This window comes from Chlorocebus sabaeus, chromosome 29, assembly GCF_047675955.1.
Source record: "Chlorocebus sabaeus isolate Y175 chromosome 29, mChlSab1.0.hap1, whole genome shotgun sequence".
Lineage (NCBI taxonomy): Eukaryota > Metazoa > Chordata > Mammalia > Primates > Cercopithecidae > Chlorocebus > Chlorocebus sabaeus.
This window is the reverse complement of record NC_132932.1, coordinates 3231353-3252254: the sequence shown is the minus strand read 5'-3', so window position 1 is coordinate 3252254 and position 20902 is coordinate 3231353. Positions and strand designations below refer to the sequence as shown.

Below are 20902 nucleotides of genomic sequence, written 5' to 3'. Positions count from 1 at the left end.
AATAATTGTTTCATATATAAGCTCTCACAACCATTAATAATAACATCTTTCTTAAAATAATAAATAATAAATATTCATTTATACTTCCACTGGCTGGTAGACTTTCAATATAATAATTTTTTTTAATTCACAAGGAAAATTTCACTCCAGGTTACATCTAGAATACTCACCAATATTTGGAAGTAACTATTCAGATATTAACAATAAATCCAAATGGCCTGGCCTATTCTCATTACTGGTGCCCTACCTGATTAGATTTAACAGTCACTCAATCCTTCATGTGATCTTGATCACAGCCAAGTTAAAGGATGCCAGGAATAGTGATGAAATAGGAATTTGGCTATTCAGGTTTCCAAAAGGCAACGCTGCACTACAAGAAGATAATAAGTTGGGCCAAATACCAAGTCTGGCTGAACTGTGATGCAGTGCTACTTGAAAGCTGAATAACAGAAAAAGAAGACTGCTTAATTATGAAATATTTCTGTTGCTGGGGCTGGGAGCTTGGAGAGAGGATGGTGTCCAGGGGAGCTTTGCCCAGTCTTGCGCAGATGGACTTAAAGAGAATTGTTTCAACATGGAGTGAAGGAGCAGAAATGGAGTTCAGTAAAGAAAGTAACCCAAGAACTGGAGATAGATGAGCTGGCTCTCCTAGGAGGGAGACTATTTGAGGTAGACTGGGGAGGAGACTTTTCTACATGACTCTGGTTCCCAGAAGTCTCCACACACTGAAGTAAATGAGCTCTAGACACTATGAAGAGGGCCAACAGAATCACTGTGAAGAGAAGGATCCTCAGCTCCAGGGATTTCCTCTGCCTACACCCTGCCCTTAAGATCAGGACCCTTTGGCCCTCTTCATAGTGTCTGGGGCTCTGGGGGATAACCCTTGAGCTATGGTACCAAAAAACATACCAGTAGTAACAACGTCCAGGGAGCCTTCTCTTCTCCTTGGGAGAGCTTCAACTCATTTCATCACACTTCTTCCAGGCACCTGCACAACTGAGCTTCCAAAAGTGCCTCAAAGACTTCAGAGCCTCATTCTAATGTCCTCCCCCTACCCCCACCCCACCATAAGTGGGCAAAAAGAAGAGCAGTTATAGCTCTTACCAGGATGCTTACCTATGCAAGACTCCAAAACCAGTAAGCTTGGGAACATCCATGGAACCACAGGGACACGAGAAAGCCCACATTGCTAATGAGATCTTGTAAGAAGTCCACAGTTTATAAGGGGAGAGGTAAAGAAAAATGTGTGCTCGTGATGAAAATACACACTGTGATACAAGGCCTCTTAGTTTAGGGAGGTGGGAGTTTCCCCACCTATATAAGCTGGTCTCAAACTCCTGAGCTCAAGCGATCTACTCTCTTTGGGCTCCCAAAGTGCCGAGATTACAGGTGTGAGCCAATGTGCCTGGCAATAATGCTACCAACAGATGGTTTTGGGGCTTGAATACCTTCAGGGACAGGGATCTTCACTACCACTTCACAAGAGTATAATGTGGATTAAAAAGCGCTTTTTTAATGTGGATATAAAGCGCTTAGTACAGTGACTAGCATGTAGGGAAAGTTTGAGTAGTGTTAGCATTTCTATTTATCATTGTGGTGTCAAATGTTGAGTGGCCAAACCTGTGATGAATGGAGCAGGCTTGACTTCCGTGACAGAAGAACAAAGGATTTAAACAAGGGAGGCCAAACTCCTCCTCATCCGCCTCTTGCCAAATAGCTCCTAGCCAAGAGTAGATAAGGTAAGGTTTAAGGTCAGACAAAAAGGACAATATGTATTAATTTTTCTAGATAAAGTAATTTGGGAGGAATGGATGGGTACTTTGAGTTGAAGGAGAAGAGAAAGGGGGCTTTGGAGAATTTCTTTTAAGATTACTTGAGGAAGGTTTTTCTGATCTCCAACCTCTGTGAATTTATGAATCCAAAGATGTGAAAATAGGTTGGAGGACTTAGGACCACTAACTTTTGAGGGTGCCTGTGTATTCCCTGCTATCCAAAGAATTTGATTACTGCAGTAATTGATGGAGACAGGGCTCTAGTGACATTTCCAACTTCCCCTCCTGAGATATTTAAATTAGTCCTTAGGAAGGCTTACTGTCCCCTCACCTCCATCGTGGAAACCCCTTATATTTTTCCCACCCTCTGATTCAGTTCCATTTTCTGGTTCATTTTCCATCATTCAAAACCTCCACCAATGCCTGTGACTCATGTCCGGTGGATTGGTTATAGCAGAAAAACATCGTGGTCATTACTTTCTATGGTTTTTTGATAAAAACTTAGTTGAATTGACACATTTAAAACATTAACTGTGGTGTGAATTAGTACAATTTCCTGCTTGGGTCATGGCATTTAGCACAAGAGAAATTTCCTGTCTCCGTGGCTTTAGGGCTCTCTCAGTAGATAATCACAACATTATAATGCTGCAAGACATCTTGGCCGGTGTTCTCGAGATCTTCTAGTGCTGCCTTTCTCATGTTGCAAATGAGCAAAATAAGACCCTGAGGACTTAAACACCTTGCCCAAGATTACATAAATAATTTAGGCAAAGAACTCGGGCTTTTCTGAACGAGCCCTGTGATAGTTCCAAAGTGGCACTCCAACTAATAATATCAAATGGATCTTAGGTATCTTTCTTTTTTTTTCTTTCTTTCTTTTTTTTTTAATGAGACAGAGTCTTGCTCTGTCGCCCAGGCTAGAGTGCAGTGGCACAATCTCGACTCACTGCAACCTCCGACTCCCAGGTTCGAGCGATTTGCCTACCTCAGCCTCCTGAATAGCTGAGATCACAGGAATGCACCACCACGCCCAGCTAATTTTTGTATTTTTAGTAGAGACGGGGTTTCACCATGTTGGTCAGGCTGGTCTTGAACCCTTGACCTCGTGATCTGCCTGCTTCAGCCTCTCAAAGTGCTGGGATTACATGTGCGAGCCACCGCGCCCGGCCCAGATATCTTTCAGGATCAAATCATACATGGACTGGCAAATCAATTTGCAAATGGGCAGACCCCTGGATTTGAGACAAAATCATGTTCATCCAAAATAGTATTTAGTGCCCATAATCTTGACATGTTGCATTTCTGACCTTCACCTGAATGCCCATATTGTATCACTGAGATGGAAAAAAAAATAGTACATGAGGAATTGATGGCAAACTAGTCAAGCATGTCCCTGGCCATGCCATTGGCTGCTGAAAACATAAATAAGGATACGCAACAAGAAAAAGTGCCTGGACCTCCCATCTGCTATTTGGGACCAGGGTGAAAACATTACAGAGATCCTGTTTGGTGGAGCTCCAGGTGGGCCTGAGATATCCCAAGCATTTATCTTTGGTAAGGGTTATCACTTTTTACCCTTGAAATTGGCATATCCAGAACAGGATCTTCATGTACAACTAGAACCTGCAGAGCAATGGTTCCCGGAATTTCCCCTGAAGTGCTAGTAACCACAGCAGAAGATTAACTAAAACACCCAAAGGACTGCCCAACAAGCTTCAGCTTTCTCTGAAGTCTCCTTCTTTCGCTTAACTCATATTTATAAAATAGTAGTGCAGATGAGTGTTTTATATGCTATCTTAAAATTTCGTCTGTGGTAATAGTAATAATGGATCAATGTCAATCTCCTCATTTTGGTGGCTGTCCTGTGGTTATGCATGCAAGAGTACTTGTAATTAGGACATAGTCACTGAAGTGTTAAGGGGTAATGAGCATCATGTCTGTAACTTGTTCTCAAATAGCTCAGAAATGTTAATAATTGGGGAACTGGGTGAAGCATATAGGGGAGCTCTGTGTACGCTTTCTGAAACTTTTATATACATTTTAAATTATTTCAAAGTGAAAATATTTTAAATTTTTTTAATGTAATTCATTTGAATTTTTCTATCATACAATGTTATTTTCTGTAAAAATAATGCCTTAAATTATTCCCCAGCCCCCCAAAAAAAGATAGTTTTAGTAAAATTGTAAAGAAGACATTTATCTTGTGACTGTGTACCCTCTGCACACATCTGTGTTCCACCAGGGGTAGCAGTACACTGGCTTTAATGTTTTCCTTAACTTGCTCTTTGTGTGTTTCTATCTCTGACCAGTGTTTCTTTTCAAGAACCAGTTGAGGAAGATAGGATAGTCATGGGGTTAGTGCATTGGAAAGCTCCTTTTCATGCTGAAAAATGAGAAAATAGACATAGAGCACTTGAAACAGTGACTGGAACATAGAAAATCCTTAGTAAATGTTAACTATGATTGTTTTTATCATTGTGGCCCTTCTCATTCCTAGGAGGGCTGAAGGCTGCATGCAGGCTTGTTGTGGTAAGTCAGAGGTCTTAGGAAGGCAGCCGGCCTATGAGGGGAGCTGGCGTATCCAGGGAGCCATATGCCTCAGCTCTGGTTGGGTTGAAGACAACATCCTCTCCCTCATGAAGATGAATCCAGGAGTGAGGAACAAAGGGAGACAGTCCACCCACAGAGACAAGTTCATAGTACAAATGGGCACCCTAGGAAGGCCTCAAAGAGCTACATAGAAAAGAAAAATGGACCTGGCAGGAGACAGGGTTAGCCACTGGAAACACAGCAGGGCTTCCCAAAAGGAGTGTGGTCACTGGATTCTATGGGATGGAGCTCTGCTTCTCAGAGCCATAAACCAGGGTCCAGACCACAGGTCTCTCACCACCAGGAAGCTGTTTGAAGGTTGAAGCTTGAAAAACCCTACAAGGGTGGCGCTTATAGTTCAAAGACTACCCTCATGGTGCTGCTGTCTTTCAGGCCAGCAACCCGGGAAAATTTCTCTGGCACCCTCGCTCACCCCTCCTGGGGTATCCTGAAAGAATGGGTCTTTGGGAGATAGTTGCTTATTCTCTGCTCCCATTCTTTGAAGTCGCCTTCAGAGTCTACTATTAGGCCTCTCCTTACATTCTAGTAAGGTGCTGGCTACTTACTAGCCCTTTGATGTTTTTTCTTGTGTCACACAAGTGTCAGAACCAGGGTGCATTTTAGAAATTTTTCAGCAGAAACTCCTTGTGTTATAAATAGTAAGGAGACTGAGAGGATCAGAGTGATGACTGAGTTCAACACACGCTTACTGAGTACTCCTGTGAGCTAGCCATGTGCCTGGCACTGTGAAGACAGAGAAGCACCGAAAGACCTGATTCCTGTCCCACGAGTTTACCGTCTACTTGGGAAGACTGGATGCTCTTACTGGATGAAACAGTTAAATAGCAAAACAAGGTAGTACATGATTTAGAACCCAAATGAGTGATACTATGAAACAGTTAATGCTAAAGGGGATTATGAGTTGTATGGGAAGTTTCGTAAATGTGATCATGAGCAAGATAATATAGTCAAGATGAGTTCTAAAGGATGGATAATATTTGAGGGTGGACTCACAGGGAAGAGGGAAACACAGAAGCAAAGTTGAAGACAGCAAAACATGTGCTGGAGACAAAAGGAAAATCGGGCTATTAGGATAGAATTTGGTTAGAATAGTTTGTGTTCAGAAGGAAGACGGGGAGGCCACTCATAAGGGATGGGTAGACTGGACTCCAAGTGAGTAGGAGAAGGCTTTGATTCCAGGTTGGGAAGGCTGGATGCTACCTTGCATGCAAGAGAACCATTGGAGATAAACAGATGTTCTTTAGAGAAATGATGCAGGAAAAGAATATTTTGACAAGATCCATCCAACATTATTATACATGCTCAATTAAACTCAGGAGAAAGGGTAGGCAAGCAGGCAGTTAGAAGGTCGTAAGAGTCATCCAGACAGGCAGTGGAAAGGGAGAGAAATATATACAAGAGAACCAATAAGACTAACTGACTCAAGTGCCCCCATGCTTTGACCATGCTAGGTATTCAGTCTGTTAGCCTACTAATTGATATGGTGATGAAAGATTAGAAAAAGTCAAAGGAGACCAATATTTTCAACTGGAAGTGCCAAAAACAGAAGCAGGGGCCTTACAAGGGGATAATCGGGTTTTGAGAAAAGTTGAATTCTCAGACAACAGAACTGGGTGCCTGATGTAACTGGTAGGTAGTGAAGATTCATGTCCCCGAAGGTATTCAATCCCAAAAACCATCTGTTGGTAATGTTATTGCCAGGTGCATTGGCTCACACCTGTAATCTCAGCACTTTGGGAGGCTGAGATGAGTGGATCACTTGAGTCCAGGAGTTTGAGACTAGCCCTGGCAACGTGGCAAAACCCATCTCTACAAAAAATAGAAAAATTAGCCGCACGCTGGCCAGGCGTGGTGGCTCATGCCTGTCATGCTTGTAATCCCAGCAGTTTGGGAGGCTAAGGTGGGTGGATCATGAGGTCAGGAGTTCGAGACCAGCCTGGCCAAGATGGTGAAACCCCGTCTCTACTAAAAAATACAAAAATTAGCCCAGCACAGTGGCAGGCATCTGTAATCACAGCTACTCAGGAGACTGAGGCAGGAGAATCGCTTGAACCCAGGAGGCGGAGTTTGCAGTGAGCTGAGATCTCGCCACTGCACTCTAGCCTGGGTGACAGAGCAAGACTGTCTCGAAAGAAAGACAGAAAGAGAGAGAGAGAGAAAGAGAGAGGAAGGAAGGAAGGAAGGAAGGAAGGAAGGAAGGAAGGAAGGAAGGAAGGAAGGAAGGAAGGAAGATAGATTAGCCACAAGTGGTGGTGTAGGCCTGTAGTCCCAGCTACTCAGGAGGCTGTCATAGGAGGATCACCTGAGCCCGGGATATAGAAACTACAGGAAGCCATGATCGTGCCACTGCACTCCAGCCTGGGTGACAGAGCGAGACCCTGCCTTAAAAAAAGAAAAAAAAAATACTCTTCTCATTAGAGCAAGAGCTAAAATTCGATGAACTTGGAAGTGCCTTCCTGCTTTGATATTCTATGAAACTGGGTCCATGTAAGCTAGTGAAGTGCCTTGCCCAAGGTCATGCACTTAATTAGTGACAGAGGTGGGATCAACATTTAGGGCTATTCATGTCTGGTTCAGTGTTCTTACCACTGAACTATCTTAACTTTGATTGTACTCTGAGTTGTACTCTCAGGGGTGACCAGAAACCCCATATAAAAACAAGATCAGTAAAAACTGGCTCTGAAATGAAACAAAGCTGCAGCACAGCCTGACACAGTGTATAGAGTGGAAATTTGAGAATCAGATTGAAGTGGCTCTGTCACTCACTCCTGTATGACTGTGGACAAATTACTCAACTCCCACACACATAGACATTGTTTCCTCATCTATAAAATAAGCATAAATATTTCTATCTCATGGGGATGCTGCAAGATAAGTCAGGAGATGTTTTTAGATAGATTGATCACAAAACAGATTATAAACACACACACACACACACACACACACTGCTGAGTTCAGTGTCAAGAACATAGTAGACATTAGAGATGGCATTCAGTCTTCTTCTCTTGTGATCTGGTGGGAACAGGCATCTACCAGTCAAAGCCAAGACTGGTTCATCTCCATCCCACCGCACACAAGGTGACTGTTAGCCCACAAGAGGAGGAAATGTTTAGGCCAGCCCTGGGCTCCTGCTGCCATCCCCACTCTGTCACTTCAAAGGCTGGCAGCTTGGGTCTGTAACTGTTAATGAATTATCAACAGGAAAGCAGTGTGGCAAGGAAAGATAACATGAACTTTGGAGCCAAACAGACCGAATTTCTAATCCTGGCCCGGCCACTTACTAAATCTGTGGATCTTAACCTGCCAGAACCTTAGTTTCCTTTTCTGTAAAATGGGGACAATATCGTGGAACACACAATACAGTTTGTATAAAAAGTTGTACACAAAGCACAACGCCATGGCTCATGAAGCACCTTTGAAAATGAGATTCTTTATTTTCCACCAGGAACCTAGAACTGTACTGAGCACATTTTAGATGTTCATTACATGATGGTTGGTAGCATCTCGTTCCTCCTGCTGCTGCTGTACAGCCCTGTGCCGACCTGAACCATAAGTAATGTGGTGTATGTTATCCTGGCTGCCTTTAGTAGATGGTAAATATTATACTCTATACTACCGTACTCCTAGGCATTTTACCACTCGCCACACCACGTTGAATATGTAAGATTCCTCATTCAATATCGTTTTTGCAGAAATGTATCTGAAAAGATTTTTAAAGTTTTACTTCTGAAATTATTTGACTGCAAGTAAGTTGTGATTGGCACTGTTCCTTCTGCATTCCAGGTACTTGGGAATTCCTACAAAATGAGAAAACTAACCAAAGATTGTTTTCCCATGTAGTGAGCTTTTTATGTGTCCCAAATTTCAAAATAAGTGAAATCAACTTCATGTCACTTTAGTAGCAGGTAAGTAAATATTTTTTATTTGATTCTATATTTGACTTTTCCTGTATTGGAGCCAATATATTTTTCCCAGTCTCAAATGTTGTAGGCCCTTGGAAACCTCCCAGATTCTAAGCACTGAGCCTCTAGTGCTTAATGGATAAAACAGCCCTGAGGCTGTGGCAGTGGGGAAAACTCATGACGAATGACTAGGATCAAAATACACAATCAAAGGAATCCCATCCCCAGGCCTCCGTGAGTAAGGCTGGCCAGCTGCATGGGCCAGCACCTACTTGAGGGAAAGCATGTTTGCAACTTAATTGGAATCAGAGCTTGCGAAGTCTCTGGTCAGTCATCTTGGTTGGCAGTAAACGTTTAGGCCAACTCTGGGCTCCTGGTGCCATCCCCACCCTCTCACTTCAAAGCTTGGCAGCTTGGGTCTATAACCGTTAATGAATAATCACTTGGTAACCCTTCCATCCCAATGGGAGAGGCTCAGCTGAGGGCCTGCGGGAGAGAAATGACTTCCTGGGGCAGGGGTGGGAGGGAGCAGTGGAGAGGGAGGGAAAGATTTGTTCCCTGGTGCCCAAGTCAACTGCTTTCTGGGTAATGTTTTCCTGGGTTCAAAAATCAATGTTTTGTTTGCTTTGTGGGGAGGAGTGCACGAAGAGATCCCTGCTGTGGAAAAGGTGAGTTCTATTGGCAAAGAAGGCTGCTCCACCATGTTTGTCTGAGATGACAAACATCTCAGAATTTTTACATTCAGAAATGCAGGTACTAGGAGCCTCAGTGAATTTTGCCACTTCAGAGAGCACTTTATCCCAAAGGCAGAGAAGTTACACAAATCCCAGAGGCTGAGAGATGGAGCAGAGTCCAACACACTATCGCCGACCTGAGAAACTGCAGTGCAGAGCAAGTTCCCCAGCTGCAGTCATTTGCTTCAACCGTTGACAATTTTCACAGTATCTGCTTACCACTCCATTATATTAATAATACGCTAAGTATACATTTACTCATTTATTTTAGATAATTCTTTTAAAATGAAACGGAGTAATGCCACCTTTCAAAGAATACTAGTGTTACTTCGTAAACAGAAGTAAAAATAAATATAATGAATATCATCTAATTTTTAAATATTCTATCCAAATACTGTTTTCAGCTGAAGACTCAGCCTGAGGCCTGTTGTTGTTATTGAAAAAGAGGAGAAACAAAGACTGAAAAGTGTAAAAGAATTCCCCTTCTTGCTCTAAGAGGAGACTTTCTCTTAAACGTTGTTAGAAGGGTCTGAAGAAATTAAGGCAATGTGCACATACCACCTAAACCCACAAACAGACACACTCACTATGCTCTGCTCCTATGGGAAACTCTTTACTCTTCCCTTTTTAGCTTGGCACCAGCCCAAAGGGATGGATTGAACATCAGGAAGCTCTTAGCCCCAGCTCTGCCACTCACTTGGTGGCCTTGGAAAGGGCACTTGCCCTTTCAGGAACTCAAGCTTCCTCATCTTTAAAATGAGGGAGTCAACTGAGATGATCCCTAAGGTCCCTTCCAGCCCTGACCTTCTATCCTTCCAAGACATTATCCAGCAGGGCAAAATGTCAGGTGTGGAAAGAACCCAACTCGCCATACTGCTTTGTCAGCTGAAGCAGCGATCCCTTCACTAGGAGTGACCATTTTTTCTAACTTCAGTGAGAAACTGGACCACAGGATGGGGAGGAATGCATTTGACTCCACGACCTTAATATCAACTCTTTCAGGGACACCTAAGCTAGCCCAGCAGAGTGGGGTATGGACTTTTCACATGTTTTTCTTCAAGATTTAGTTTCTCTTAGCTGGGCGCGGTGGCTCATGCCTGTAATCCCAGCACTTTGGGAGGCTGACGTGGGTAAATCACCTGAGGTCAGGAGTTCGAGACCAGCCTGACCAACATGGAGAAACCCTGTCTCTACTAAAAATAGAAAAAATTAGCTGAGTGTGGTGGCACATGTCTGTAATCCCAGCTACTTGGGAGACTGAGGCAGGAGAATTGCTTGAACCTGGGAGGCAGAGGTTGCAGTGAGCCGAGATCGCACCATTGCACTCCAGACTGGGCGACAAGAGTGAAACTCAATCTTAAAAAAAGAAAAAAAAAATTTAGTTTCTCTTCGTGATTTCTCAGAGTCTCAGAAAAGATACCTGGGAGTGTGGGGAGAATAGGAGTTAGGGAACCTGAGAGGTCCTGGTTAAAATTTTGTATTCGACACACTCTAGCCGTGGGATGATATGGAATTTTCTTACCTTTTCTGAGCCTCATTTTATTCATATATATATATATGAGGGGTAATCATACCACATAAAACTGTTGTGAGGGGTAAACAAGATAAGTGTTTATTAGAGGCACAAAAAGGCACATTATCGGCTGGTACTAAACAATAGAATGCCAGGGGTGTTCAATATTTTAGGCTGCACATTGCCCTGCAATAACTGACTTACGGTATGAAATTCTTAGAAGGACTAGCAAGGCTCCCCCATGATGACCTATTCATCTACCTACCTCCCCGCTCTGTTCCACTGTCTTCCTTAGGAGAGATGGCACCGGCCAGAGCAGGATGCTGCCCCTTGCTGCTGCTGCTTCTGGGGCTGTGGGTGGCACAGATCCCAGTCAGTGCCAAGCCCAAGGACATGACCTCATCTCAGTGGTTTAAAACTCAGCATGTGCAGCCCAGCCCTGAAGCATGCTACTTAGCCATGAGCAACATCAGTAAGTACATAGAATGGTGCAAAGACCTCAACACCTTCCTGCACGAGCCCTTCTCCAGTGTGGCCACCACCTGCCAGACCCCCAACATAGCCTGCAAGAATGGCCATAAAAACTGCCACCAGAGCAGCAGGCCCATGTCCCTGACCACGTGTGAGCTCACTTCAGGGAAGTACCCAAACTGCAGGTACAAAGAGAAGCACCTGAACGCACCTTACATAGTGGCCTGTGACCCTCCACAACAGGGTGACCCAGGGTACCCACTTGTTCCTGTGCACTTGGATAAAGTTGTCTAAGGCCTGGCGCCCACATTCCACCTCACCCTCTGCAGACTGTACACTGCTGCTTTTCCTCCCTCCAGTTCGTTATTAGTCCTTGCTCCCCGTTGCAAATGCCATTTCCTTCACACACACCCAACCTCACATACTCTTGGTTTCTTAGGGAGTTTTAAAGACACGCCAAATGATGAGGGAAGAGGGCAGATTCTCTCCAGCCTTTCATTGTAGCTTACTTTGCAGCCCTTCCAGAGTCAAGCCCTCAGGATCCCCACAAGGATGGATCCAGGTTTGGTGAGGCCTGTGGCTTATCTAATTTTGAAGACCCTCTTAAAGAAAAAGGATATAAAATTACAAATGTAAAATAAGATCCTTGGAAGGGCTGTGGCTGGACAGTTCAGGGAGATCCCAGACAGGGGTAATTATCTAAGGAAGGAAGGAAGGGGAATCTGCTGTGTTCCCTGTGTTGGGCAAAGAAATGCATCTGATCTTGCTGTAATAAAGACTCTGCTGTTGCTGATGGAGTGTGTGTTACTGTCTTGGGGTAAGTGGAGAGGTTTGGAGCTCCAATTCCGAGGCCCTGAAAAGGCCCTGAAACACTTGACTCTGTGAGGCATCAGCTCCACCTGCCTTGCAGGCTGGAGGGAAAGCAGCACCCTGAGCAGGCACAGTCTCAGAAGCTGACTTGATTCTGTCCTCCAGCCCCTTGAGGGCTCTCTGGTTGTCCCCTCTCATGTGAAGGGGTAGAGTGACAGGAAGCACAGGCTGAGCCCTGGGATGCCAGTCAGGTCTGAGGCCTGACCCCCTTGTTTGTGCACAAGACCTGAGTTCATGCTTCATCAACGTGACCCAAAGCAGGACCCTCAGCATTCTGGAGTGAACTTCCCTCCCTGGGGAATTTCAGAATAAGGACCTACTAAGAATCCTGATCTGGTCTTAAACATTACTGAAGACTAACTGTGGTAAAGGAGCAGTTTTATATGCAATCGGCCATAGACCAATACTTTTGTACAATACAGTACAATGAATTACTAGAAAATGAAATTAACTATAGAAAATACAAACTCAATTGTTTTATTACTAGATTTAATTAATAGAAAATACTCTGTCAAATTGCCATAACAGTTACTGGTTTTTTGGGGGTTTTTTTCACACAAGGTCTCACTCTGTCACCCATGCTGCAGTGCAGTGGCCCAATCTCTGCAATCTCTGCTCATTATAGCCTCGACATCCTGGGCTCATGTGATCCTCCCATCTCAGCCTCCTGCGTATCTGGGACTACACGTACAAGCACAGCACTGCACCTGGCTAATGTTTGCATTTTTTTGTAAAGACAGGGTTTCACCATGTTACCCAGGCTGGTCTCAAACTCCTGGGCTCAAGCGATCCCTCAACTCCTGGGCTCAAGTGATCCACCCACCTGGACCTCCCAAAGTGCTGGGATTACAGGCGTCAGCCATGGCGCGCAGCCCATAAAAGTTTCTTAATGTTTCCTCTCAATTTCTGTACTTGTATTGATAGATATTCACAGAGAGAAAAACATGCACATATCATACACATATACACACATACATACCTACATGCCAACATAAGGCACACACATAAACACCCTCATATGCATATACATACAGAGGAACACATAGTAACAACATGCACCTGTGTGCACAACACCCACACATACACATATACTCACACTCAACAAGACACCCCCTCTCCTTCCCCAAGCTATCTCTGCTTCCTTATTATACCTCCCTTCCCATATTTGGAAAGAGAGTTTCCTACACAGGCTATGATTCAGAGTAAGGAAAAGATGCTTGGTGAAATGTGAAGTGGCAGAGAAAGCATAGAATCCAGAAATTCAAAATCCCAGTCCCCTTCTATGCTTTCTAGAACTAGAACTCAATGTAGCCTGTCACGCCAACACCATCTCACCGGCAGCGTAGTTTCCCCCAGAGCCTCCAGCCCCCTCCACACTGCTCTGCCCATCACTACCACTATGTTGCCCACCCTTGTGCTTATAACCAGGGAAGACATCTGGAAGTGAGAGACAAACAGCATTCTTCTATACCCTGTCTTCTTCCCAGTGTTGTGGGCAGGCTCCACTTCCTGTGGCTGCATCTTAAATGATGGTGTTTCTCAGGGTCCTATTCTGAGCTCTCTTTTCTTCCCACACTGTACTCTACTTGAGTGACATGACTTACTTCCATGGCTCCGACCACCATTAACCTACTCCCAAAGACAGGTATATCTCCAGCCCAGAGCTCCCAAAGTCCAGACATACATGTCCATCTTCATACTGTTACTAGTCCAGTCAGTGTCCCACAGGTATCTCAACCCAAAACACTCAAAACTAAGTTCATAATCTGCCTGGCTTCCAAACCTGTCCCTCCCTACTCCTGCAGCCTCTCAGTGTTCGTTAGTGGAAACATCATACCCAATCACTCGAAGTCCTAATCTAAGACACATCTGTGTCAACTCATGCTTGTCTGTTTGTTTTTCCAGTAATTGCCCACCTTATCCCAGGAACTACCTCAAGAGGGCAAAAAAGTTATTGAGTTTTATTTCTTTTTTCCAAATAGCACTGAGTTCCTAACACGTGCTCAATACACATTATGGCTTTGGAGGGGAGCCGTGATTTGGAGCTAGGCAAATATACGTAGGTTGGTACAATCGCAGATTCACTATCTTGTTTAGAGGGCAAGATTAAATAGTACATATGAAACTACCAAGTAATAAGATAGAAGAGAAGAATAAACCAAATGGATTCTGCAACATTTTTCTTCCACCTCATCTAGGGTTTCATTTATCCTAAAGTTCATTTATCGTAATCTAAAGTTCATTCTCCGTTGAATGTTAATTTTCCCATTGCATACCTCTGGCTTAGCATTAGGTCTGTAGCCAGGGTTAGACAACACCAGGAGAAGTTCAACCATTCAATATCTGTAAGAGTTGTGGCCCCAGAAGCTAGGAAGAGTGTGAAAAGAATTCAGAATAGAATGAATTGTTAAGCAGACTAATTATATCCAAACAAGTGGGGGTAGCAACCTGGGTAGGAGTTTCTGACTTCCTTGTGTAGGCTGAAGAATTAGATGGAGTGTAACTTGAATCTAGGGGTCATGGGCTGTAAAACTGGCCCATTCTGAGGGTAATGACACAGCACGCATAAAACAGGGCTCAGTGGGGCAGCTGGGGCCACAGAAGAGCTGCCCAATAGCCTTGGGACAGAATCTCTACTGGTTACGCTCTCTGGGCCCCTGAGAACGTGTTTCCAAAAAATTACTTGAGAAGGGTCTCCTCAGCCATTTGGGAGGACATAAGTATTTTAAAGTGGGTAAGTATGTTTTAATATCCAGAAAATTTAGAATGAAGTATAGAAATGTTTAAAAGAATCAACACATAGCATTCACATGTTCGTATTAAGGAATTTGTATTAGTCTTGTCATTCTAATTTGAAATGCACATGATTTGAAATGAGACTTTCCTTTAAAATTAGTTTTGGATCATTTAAGAAAACATAGAAATTGAATCATTTATAAAGGTTTTTAGGTATTCAGGAATGCTTTGTTAGTTAGCTCAAATGGCCAAATTACTTTATAAGGACGTGGAATATATATTGAAGTTATAAAATATCTCTTTTAATGTTTAAAGAGTTTCCTTAACTACTTACAAATAAGATCAAATAGTCAGTGAATACGATTCTTTAAAGTGATTGTTAGAATTTATTTCTATGTAAGTTAAACATAAAAGCTTAAGGAAGCTGATTTATAACTTTAACATAGGAAACATAAATGTTAAAAAGCCAAGTGGCCTCTAAATACTCTTTGCTCAGCACAAAAGAAACATTTTAAAGACTCACATTAACACTACAAGACCGATTCATTTTCTGTGATATTTTCATCTATACTGCACAGTGGGCTTTGGTGATTATATTTTCTGGTGTTAATATGTTTGTTGATTTTGCTGGGGCGTTTAGCAGGGAGGGAAGCTCAAGGCTCAGGCTCAGGCTCAAGGGCATGCGACTGGCAGTGGAGCTTTCAGAATAGAATCTGGACCTCTGTCTTTCCTCAGCATTCTCCTCCCTCTGCACCGTGCTGCCTTCAGTTGGGTTATTTTTCTGACTTGGGAACGGGAGTATTATATCCTAGAAAAACTGAGAAACGTGAGCAGGGTTTTCCTGAGGCCAGTGTAGGGGTGGCAGAGGAATTCAGCAAAATATACTCCGAGAAAAAGTAAAACTCAAAGACTGTGGGCAGATCTCCATCCTTTATAGGGACTTTTCCTCCTTGGCCAAACTTAGAGTTTTAAGACTATTTTTACACAAGTAAAGTAGTTTTTAAACTGTAAACAAAACAGGCTGGGCACAGTGGCTCATGCCTATAATTCCAACACTTTGGGAGGCTGAGGTAGGAGGATCAATAGAGCCCAGGTGTTCAAGACCAGCCTGGGCAGTATAGTGAGACCTTGCCTCTAAAAAAAAAAAAAAAGAAAAAAAAATTTTTTTAATTAGCTGGGTGTGGGGGTGCACACCTGCCTGTAGTCCCAGCTATTTGGGATGCTGAAGTGGGAGGATTGCTTGAGCCCAGGAGGTGGCGGTTGCAGTCAACTGAGACTGCACCACTGTACTCCAGGCTGGGCAACGGAGCAAGACCCTGTCTCAAAAAGGAAACAAAAAAAAATGTATTTTAAGCAACCAGTTTTAAGCAAAAATTGCTTAAAAATGCATTTTAAGCAATTTACACTTCAGTAAATTAGAGTGCCTGCCTACAAGTGGTGTGTACATATGTGTGTGTGTATGTGTGTGTGTGTATATGTGTATATGTGTGTATTTAAACAAACCCATGTTCGGGGTGAAGAAGTAAAGTTATGTTAACGGAATTAGGAGTGCTATATTCCACCAAATACAGATCTTTTGGGATTCCAAACTCCTCATCTGAAGTGCAAATATCTATTGGCACGAATAAAACAAGATAATGTAACAATTACTTGGAATCAATCACTTAGGTGTTGGATTTGGCTTGGGGTTATTTGGAGGCAAGGCAAGGATATAGGTTTTGTAATGGGGGGGGTCTTAGGAGTAGGTTCAACATGGGCAGAGACCTGGAGGTAGACACTGAGTACAGAAAAAGGAGATGTCAGGGAACTAGAGACAAAGTTTTACCTGCTGCTTGGCAGTCCTGAAGTCTGGGGGATGGGAGTGACTTCACGCTGTTGAAATTCCCAGATTGCCTGCTCCAGGAGACTGACTCTGCTGGGGGTCTGCCAGTGAGAGCTGGGCTGCTGCTGGCTATAACAGGCACAGGTTATGTCTCAGTAAATGTTCATTTAACAAAATGTGGTTTTGGAGCAAAGGGCTGGGGCTAGGAAAATGTGCAGATCACAAGTCTGGAAAGTTTATAAACAATTTCTTTAAAAGCTCTCTCATTATACTTAAATTTTTTCAGTGAGAGGGAATTTACCTATGGAGACAGCTTGTCCCATTTTCAGGCAACTCTTAAGTATTTAAAATTCCCTTACATAGAACCTAATCTGCTTCTCTATAACTGCAACAATTCACTGATGCCCTACCGCTTTGAGCCATTCAGAATAAGCCCAATTCCTCTTCACAATCAACCTTTTAAATATTTTAAGAGTGTTTCATGACCCCTGCCCTCTACATATTGCCACATCTGGCAATAACAAAAGTTATAAAATGGCTTCTACCATTTGACCCAATAATTCCATTTTGTAAAATATGTCAAACGGGAATAATTCAAAGTGGGGGGAGTACATTTCTACAAATCTTTTTATACCTTTACTTTGTACAATGGAGAAAAGTTAAACATAATATAAATTCCCTAAAATTGAGAGTGACTAAATGAATAGTGAACAACCACTTGATTTTTTTTTTTTTTTTTTTTTTTTTTTTGAGACGGAGTCTCTCTCTGTCGCCCAGGCTGCAGTGTAGTGGCGCAATCTCGGCTCACTGCAACCTCCGCCCCCTGGGTTGAAGGGATTCTCCTGTCTCAGCCTCCCAAGTAGCTGGGAATACAGGTGCACTCTGCCACACCCGGCTAATTGTTGTATTCTTAGTAGAGACTGGGTTTCGCCATGCTGGCCAGGCTGGTCTTGAACTCCTGACCTCAGGTGATCCGCCCACCTCAGCCTCCCAAAGTGCCGGGATTACAGGCATGAGCCACCACACCCAGCCTACTTGATGCTTTAACTAAAGACAATGTAGGCAAAAATTATACTGATGCATGGAAATATATATGGACAATGCTACATGAAGAAAGCAGAACACAAAACTGTTATTTTCAAATGGGTTGCAACTACATGAAAGAGTTTCTGGGTTTGTATATCAACGAAGTCGGTAAGCAACTTTGGAACCTTTCTAGAAGTCCCCCTCCAAACCATGCTTCCTCCACACTGTTCTACTACAATGAACCTACATCTGAGCCAGATGATGGTCCACATCTGTCTTAAATTCTATCCCACGGCCAGGCATGGTGGCTCACGCCTGTAATCTGTAATCCCAGCACTTTGGGAGGCAGAGATCAGGAGTTCGAGACCAGCCTGAGCAACATGCTAAAATCCCATTTCTACTAAAAATACAAAAATTAGCCAGGCCTGGTGGTGGGTGCCTGTAATCTCAGCTACTTGGGAGGCCGAGGCAGGAGAATCGTTTGAACCCAGGAGGCAGAGGTTGCAGTGAGCTGAGATTGCACCACTGCACTCCAGCCTGGGTGATAAGCAAAACTCCGTCTCAAAAACAAACAAAAAACAACATCAAAAAAATTCTGCCCTGCATGCTTTCTACTTGCAAATATCCTCCAACAGACAAACAAACAAAAAAACCTCATGAGGACCGATTCCAGGAAGACAGGAAAGCAGCTGACCCCAAGCCTCTGCCTTGCCATTCCCACCTCTCTCTTGTCCCCAACACCATTCCTGTTCTGTGGAGCTTTCTGCCCTCCTTTCAGCCTTCACTTGGATTTATGATCTCTTTTGGGAACTGGTCAGACACTAGCTGAAAAAGCAATGACAAAATAGACAAGGTTCTTCATTTCATAAAGTTTATTTTTAAATTATATGTGGTAGAAAGGTGAGTCTATTATGATAGAAAATAAATACATAATCAATAGAGATAAATGCTGTGAAGAAAATAAAACAGAATAACGTTATTCAGAAAGACGATGGGTGAGAGACCACTTTAGACCAGGTGGCCAGGGAAGAAGACCTTTGAGACTATAACACTTAAGTAAGACCTGAAGGATGACAGCCAGCCGCTGGAATCACGAATGAAAAGAAAGCTCCAGACAGAAGGAAAGAAGAGCAAAAAGGTGCCAAATTAAACATCTTTAGGAATAAGTAAGGCATGTTTAAAGAACTGAAAGAAGGGGCCAAATGCAGTGGCTCATGCCTGTAATCCCAACACTTAGGGAGGCCAAGGTGGGCGAATCACCTGAAGTCAGGAGTTTGAGACCACCCTGGCCAACATGTTGAAACCCCGTCTTTACTAAAAATACAAAAATTAGCTGGGTGTGGTGGCGCGCGCTTGTAAGCCCAGCTAGTCAGGAAGCTGAGGCACCGGAACCACCTGTACCTGGGAGGTAGAGGTTACAGTGAGTCTAGATTGTGACGCTGCACTCCAGCCTGGGCGACAGAGCAAGACTTTGTCTCAATAACAACAGCAGCAGCAGCAACAACAAAAACCCTGAAAAACTGAAAGGCCACTGTGGCTGCAGGTTCACCAGTGGCTTAGCATAATGTCACCACAGGGCTATGGCAAAAGATAAAGCAGAAAAGAAAAGGAGAGATAGGTAGAAAAGGAATCATGACGCAAATGGAAAGCCATTAGACGGGGTTGATGAGATCTACTTGGATTTTTTTTTTTTTTTTTTTTTTTTTTTTGGAGACAGAATCTCCCTCTGTCGCCAGGCTGGAATGCAGTGGTACAGTCTCAGCTCACTGCAACCTCCACCTCCCGGGTTCAAGCGATTCTCCTGCCTCAGCCTCCGAAGTAGCTGGGATTACAGGCGCGTGCCACCACGCCCAGCTAATTTTTATGTTTTTAGTGGAGACAGGGTTTCACCATGTTGGGGTTTCACCATGTTGGCTAGGATGGTCTTGATCTCTTGACCTCTCGATCCACCTGCCTTGGCCTCCCAAAGTGCTGGGATTACAGGCATGAGCCACCACACCCGGCCTGATTTATTTGAATTTCTAAGATTACTCTGGCTATGGTGCAGAGAATGGCTTATCAGAAGGTAAAAGTGGAACAGGCAGACAAGTGGGGAAACTAATGTGCTAGCACTGGCAAGATGGTGGTGGTATGGACCTTGATGACACTTAGTTCAGAGAAGACAAGTTGTAAATTTTTGAAAAAATATTACCCAATCAAATAAAACCAAAACCAATGAAAAACTAAACCATAAATAGAACCGATATATATTTACATATCACACAAATTTTTTTACCCTAAAATAACTAGGATATTGATCCCCAGACTCCTTGGAAGGCAGCGCTAACAAGAACATGTGCTCTCAAGCCCATCCCTAAAATTCCCTTTGTGGTCCTTCATTAATTCCCCCTAACTTGAGGCATGGGGCCGAGGCAGAGCCCTAGTCACTGCTACCCTCCAAGGGAGAAATAGTGAGCAGCCTAAAACCCCAACCCTCTATAAGACGGCAGTCATAGCTCTTGGTGCACATAAACCACGCAATAAACAGTACAGACACACATGTTTTTCCACCTTCCCCTGTATTAGGATAGCACTAGTTTTCCATAAGAACCATACTGGAAATGTCTTCAGAATTATTTCAACTATTACTCTAAAATAAGTCTAGAAAAAGGTAGTTTTGTTGTTGTTGTTGTTTTTTTTCTCTGACCCACAGGGACATATCTGTCACTTTTAGAATCTCAGTGCTGGCTTCTACGAAAACAAATTTAACATTTTTTTTTTTTTTAGCGTGATGGTTAGGTGGCAGAAACAGTGATGTGGTGTTTAAAACTCTTTTTTTATGAACTTTGACAGCTTAGATGAGACCCTATAACTTATTAGTTGAGAGTGAAGGCTCTGGCATCAGACACCCTGGGTTCACATCCTGGTTTCTCATTTACTGTGTAGCTTAGAGACAGTTTATTAACTTCAATAAGTTACAATGTCATCTGTAAAACAGGAGTTCGAGAAGCCCCAAAGAATCTTTAATGGGTGAAGTATGGTAAGAACTGTTTGTGAATGAGAAGGCTTCTAAGTCTGGTCTATTCCCAGCCTCTAATTTCTCCATTATAACTACCCCATTCATATTCCCCCACTAAAAATATATGTATCAACACATACTCTGTTGTGTACACACAGGCGTACAGACACACACTTTTAGGTAAGAGCCTGCATTCTTGGAAGAAAGTGGTATTTAACTGCTGTGACCACATGTCACTTACTTAAAATAAACCATTGTAATTTAGCACAGATTTGAAAACTCCTGGAAAGAAGGGGTAACTGCATCCCTGATTCTGTATCCAAACTTCCTTACCCCACCAGCTCAAAAACTTTCAGTGGCTCCCCTTTTTCTCCATGAAAAAAAAAAAAATGATCCACTCCCTTTTCCCAGGAGTTTGTAGACCCCCATAGCCAGATTAATTTATATT

At 43.2% G+C, this 20902-nt stretch overlaps 1 protein-coding gene across 1 annotated transcript; it reads left to right on the top strand.

Annotated features, from left to right (window-relative positions):
• The first annotated feature begins 10670 nt into the window (after positions 1-10670).
• On the top strand, positions 10671-11475 carry RNASE8 (ribonuclease A family member 8). The gene has a single exon (XM_007990714.3). The coding sequence runs from the start codon at positions 10739-10741 to the stop codon at positions 11294-11296; it is 558 nt and encodes a 185-aa protein (XP_007988905.3). The 5' UTR covers positions 10671-10738; the 3' UTR covers positions 11297-11475.
• The last annotated feature ends 9427 nt before the right edge of the window (positions 11476-20902 follow it).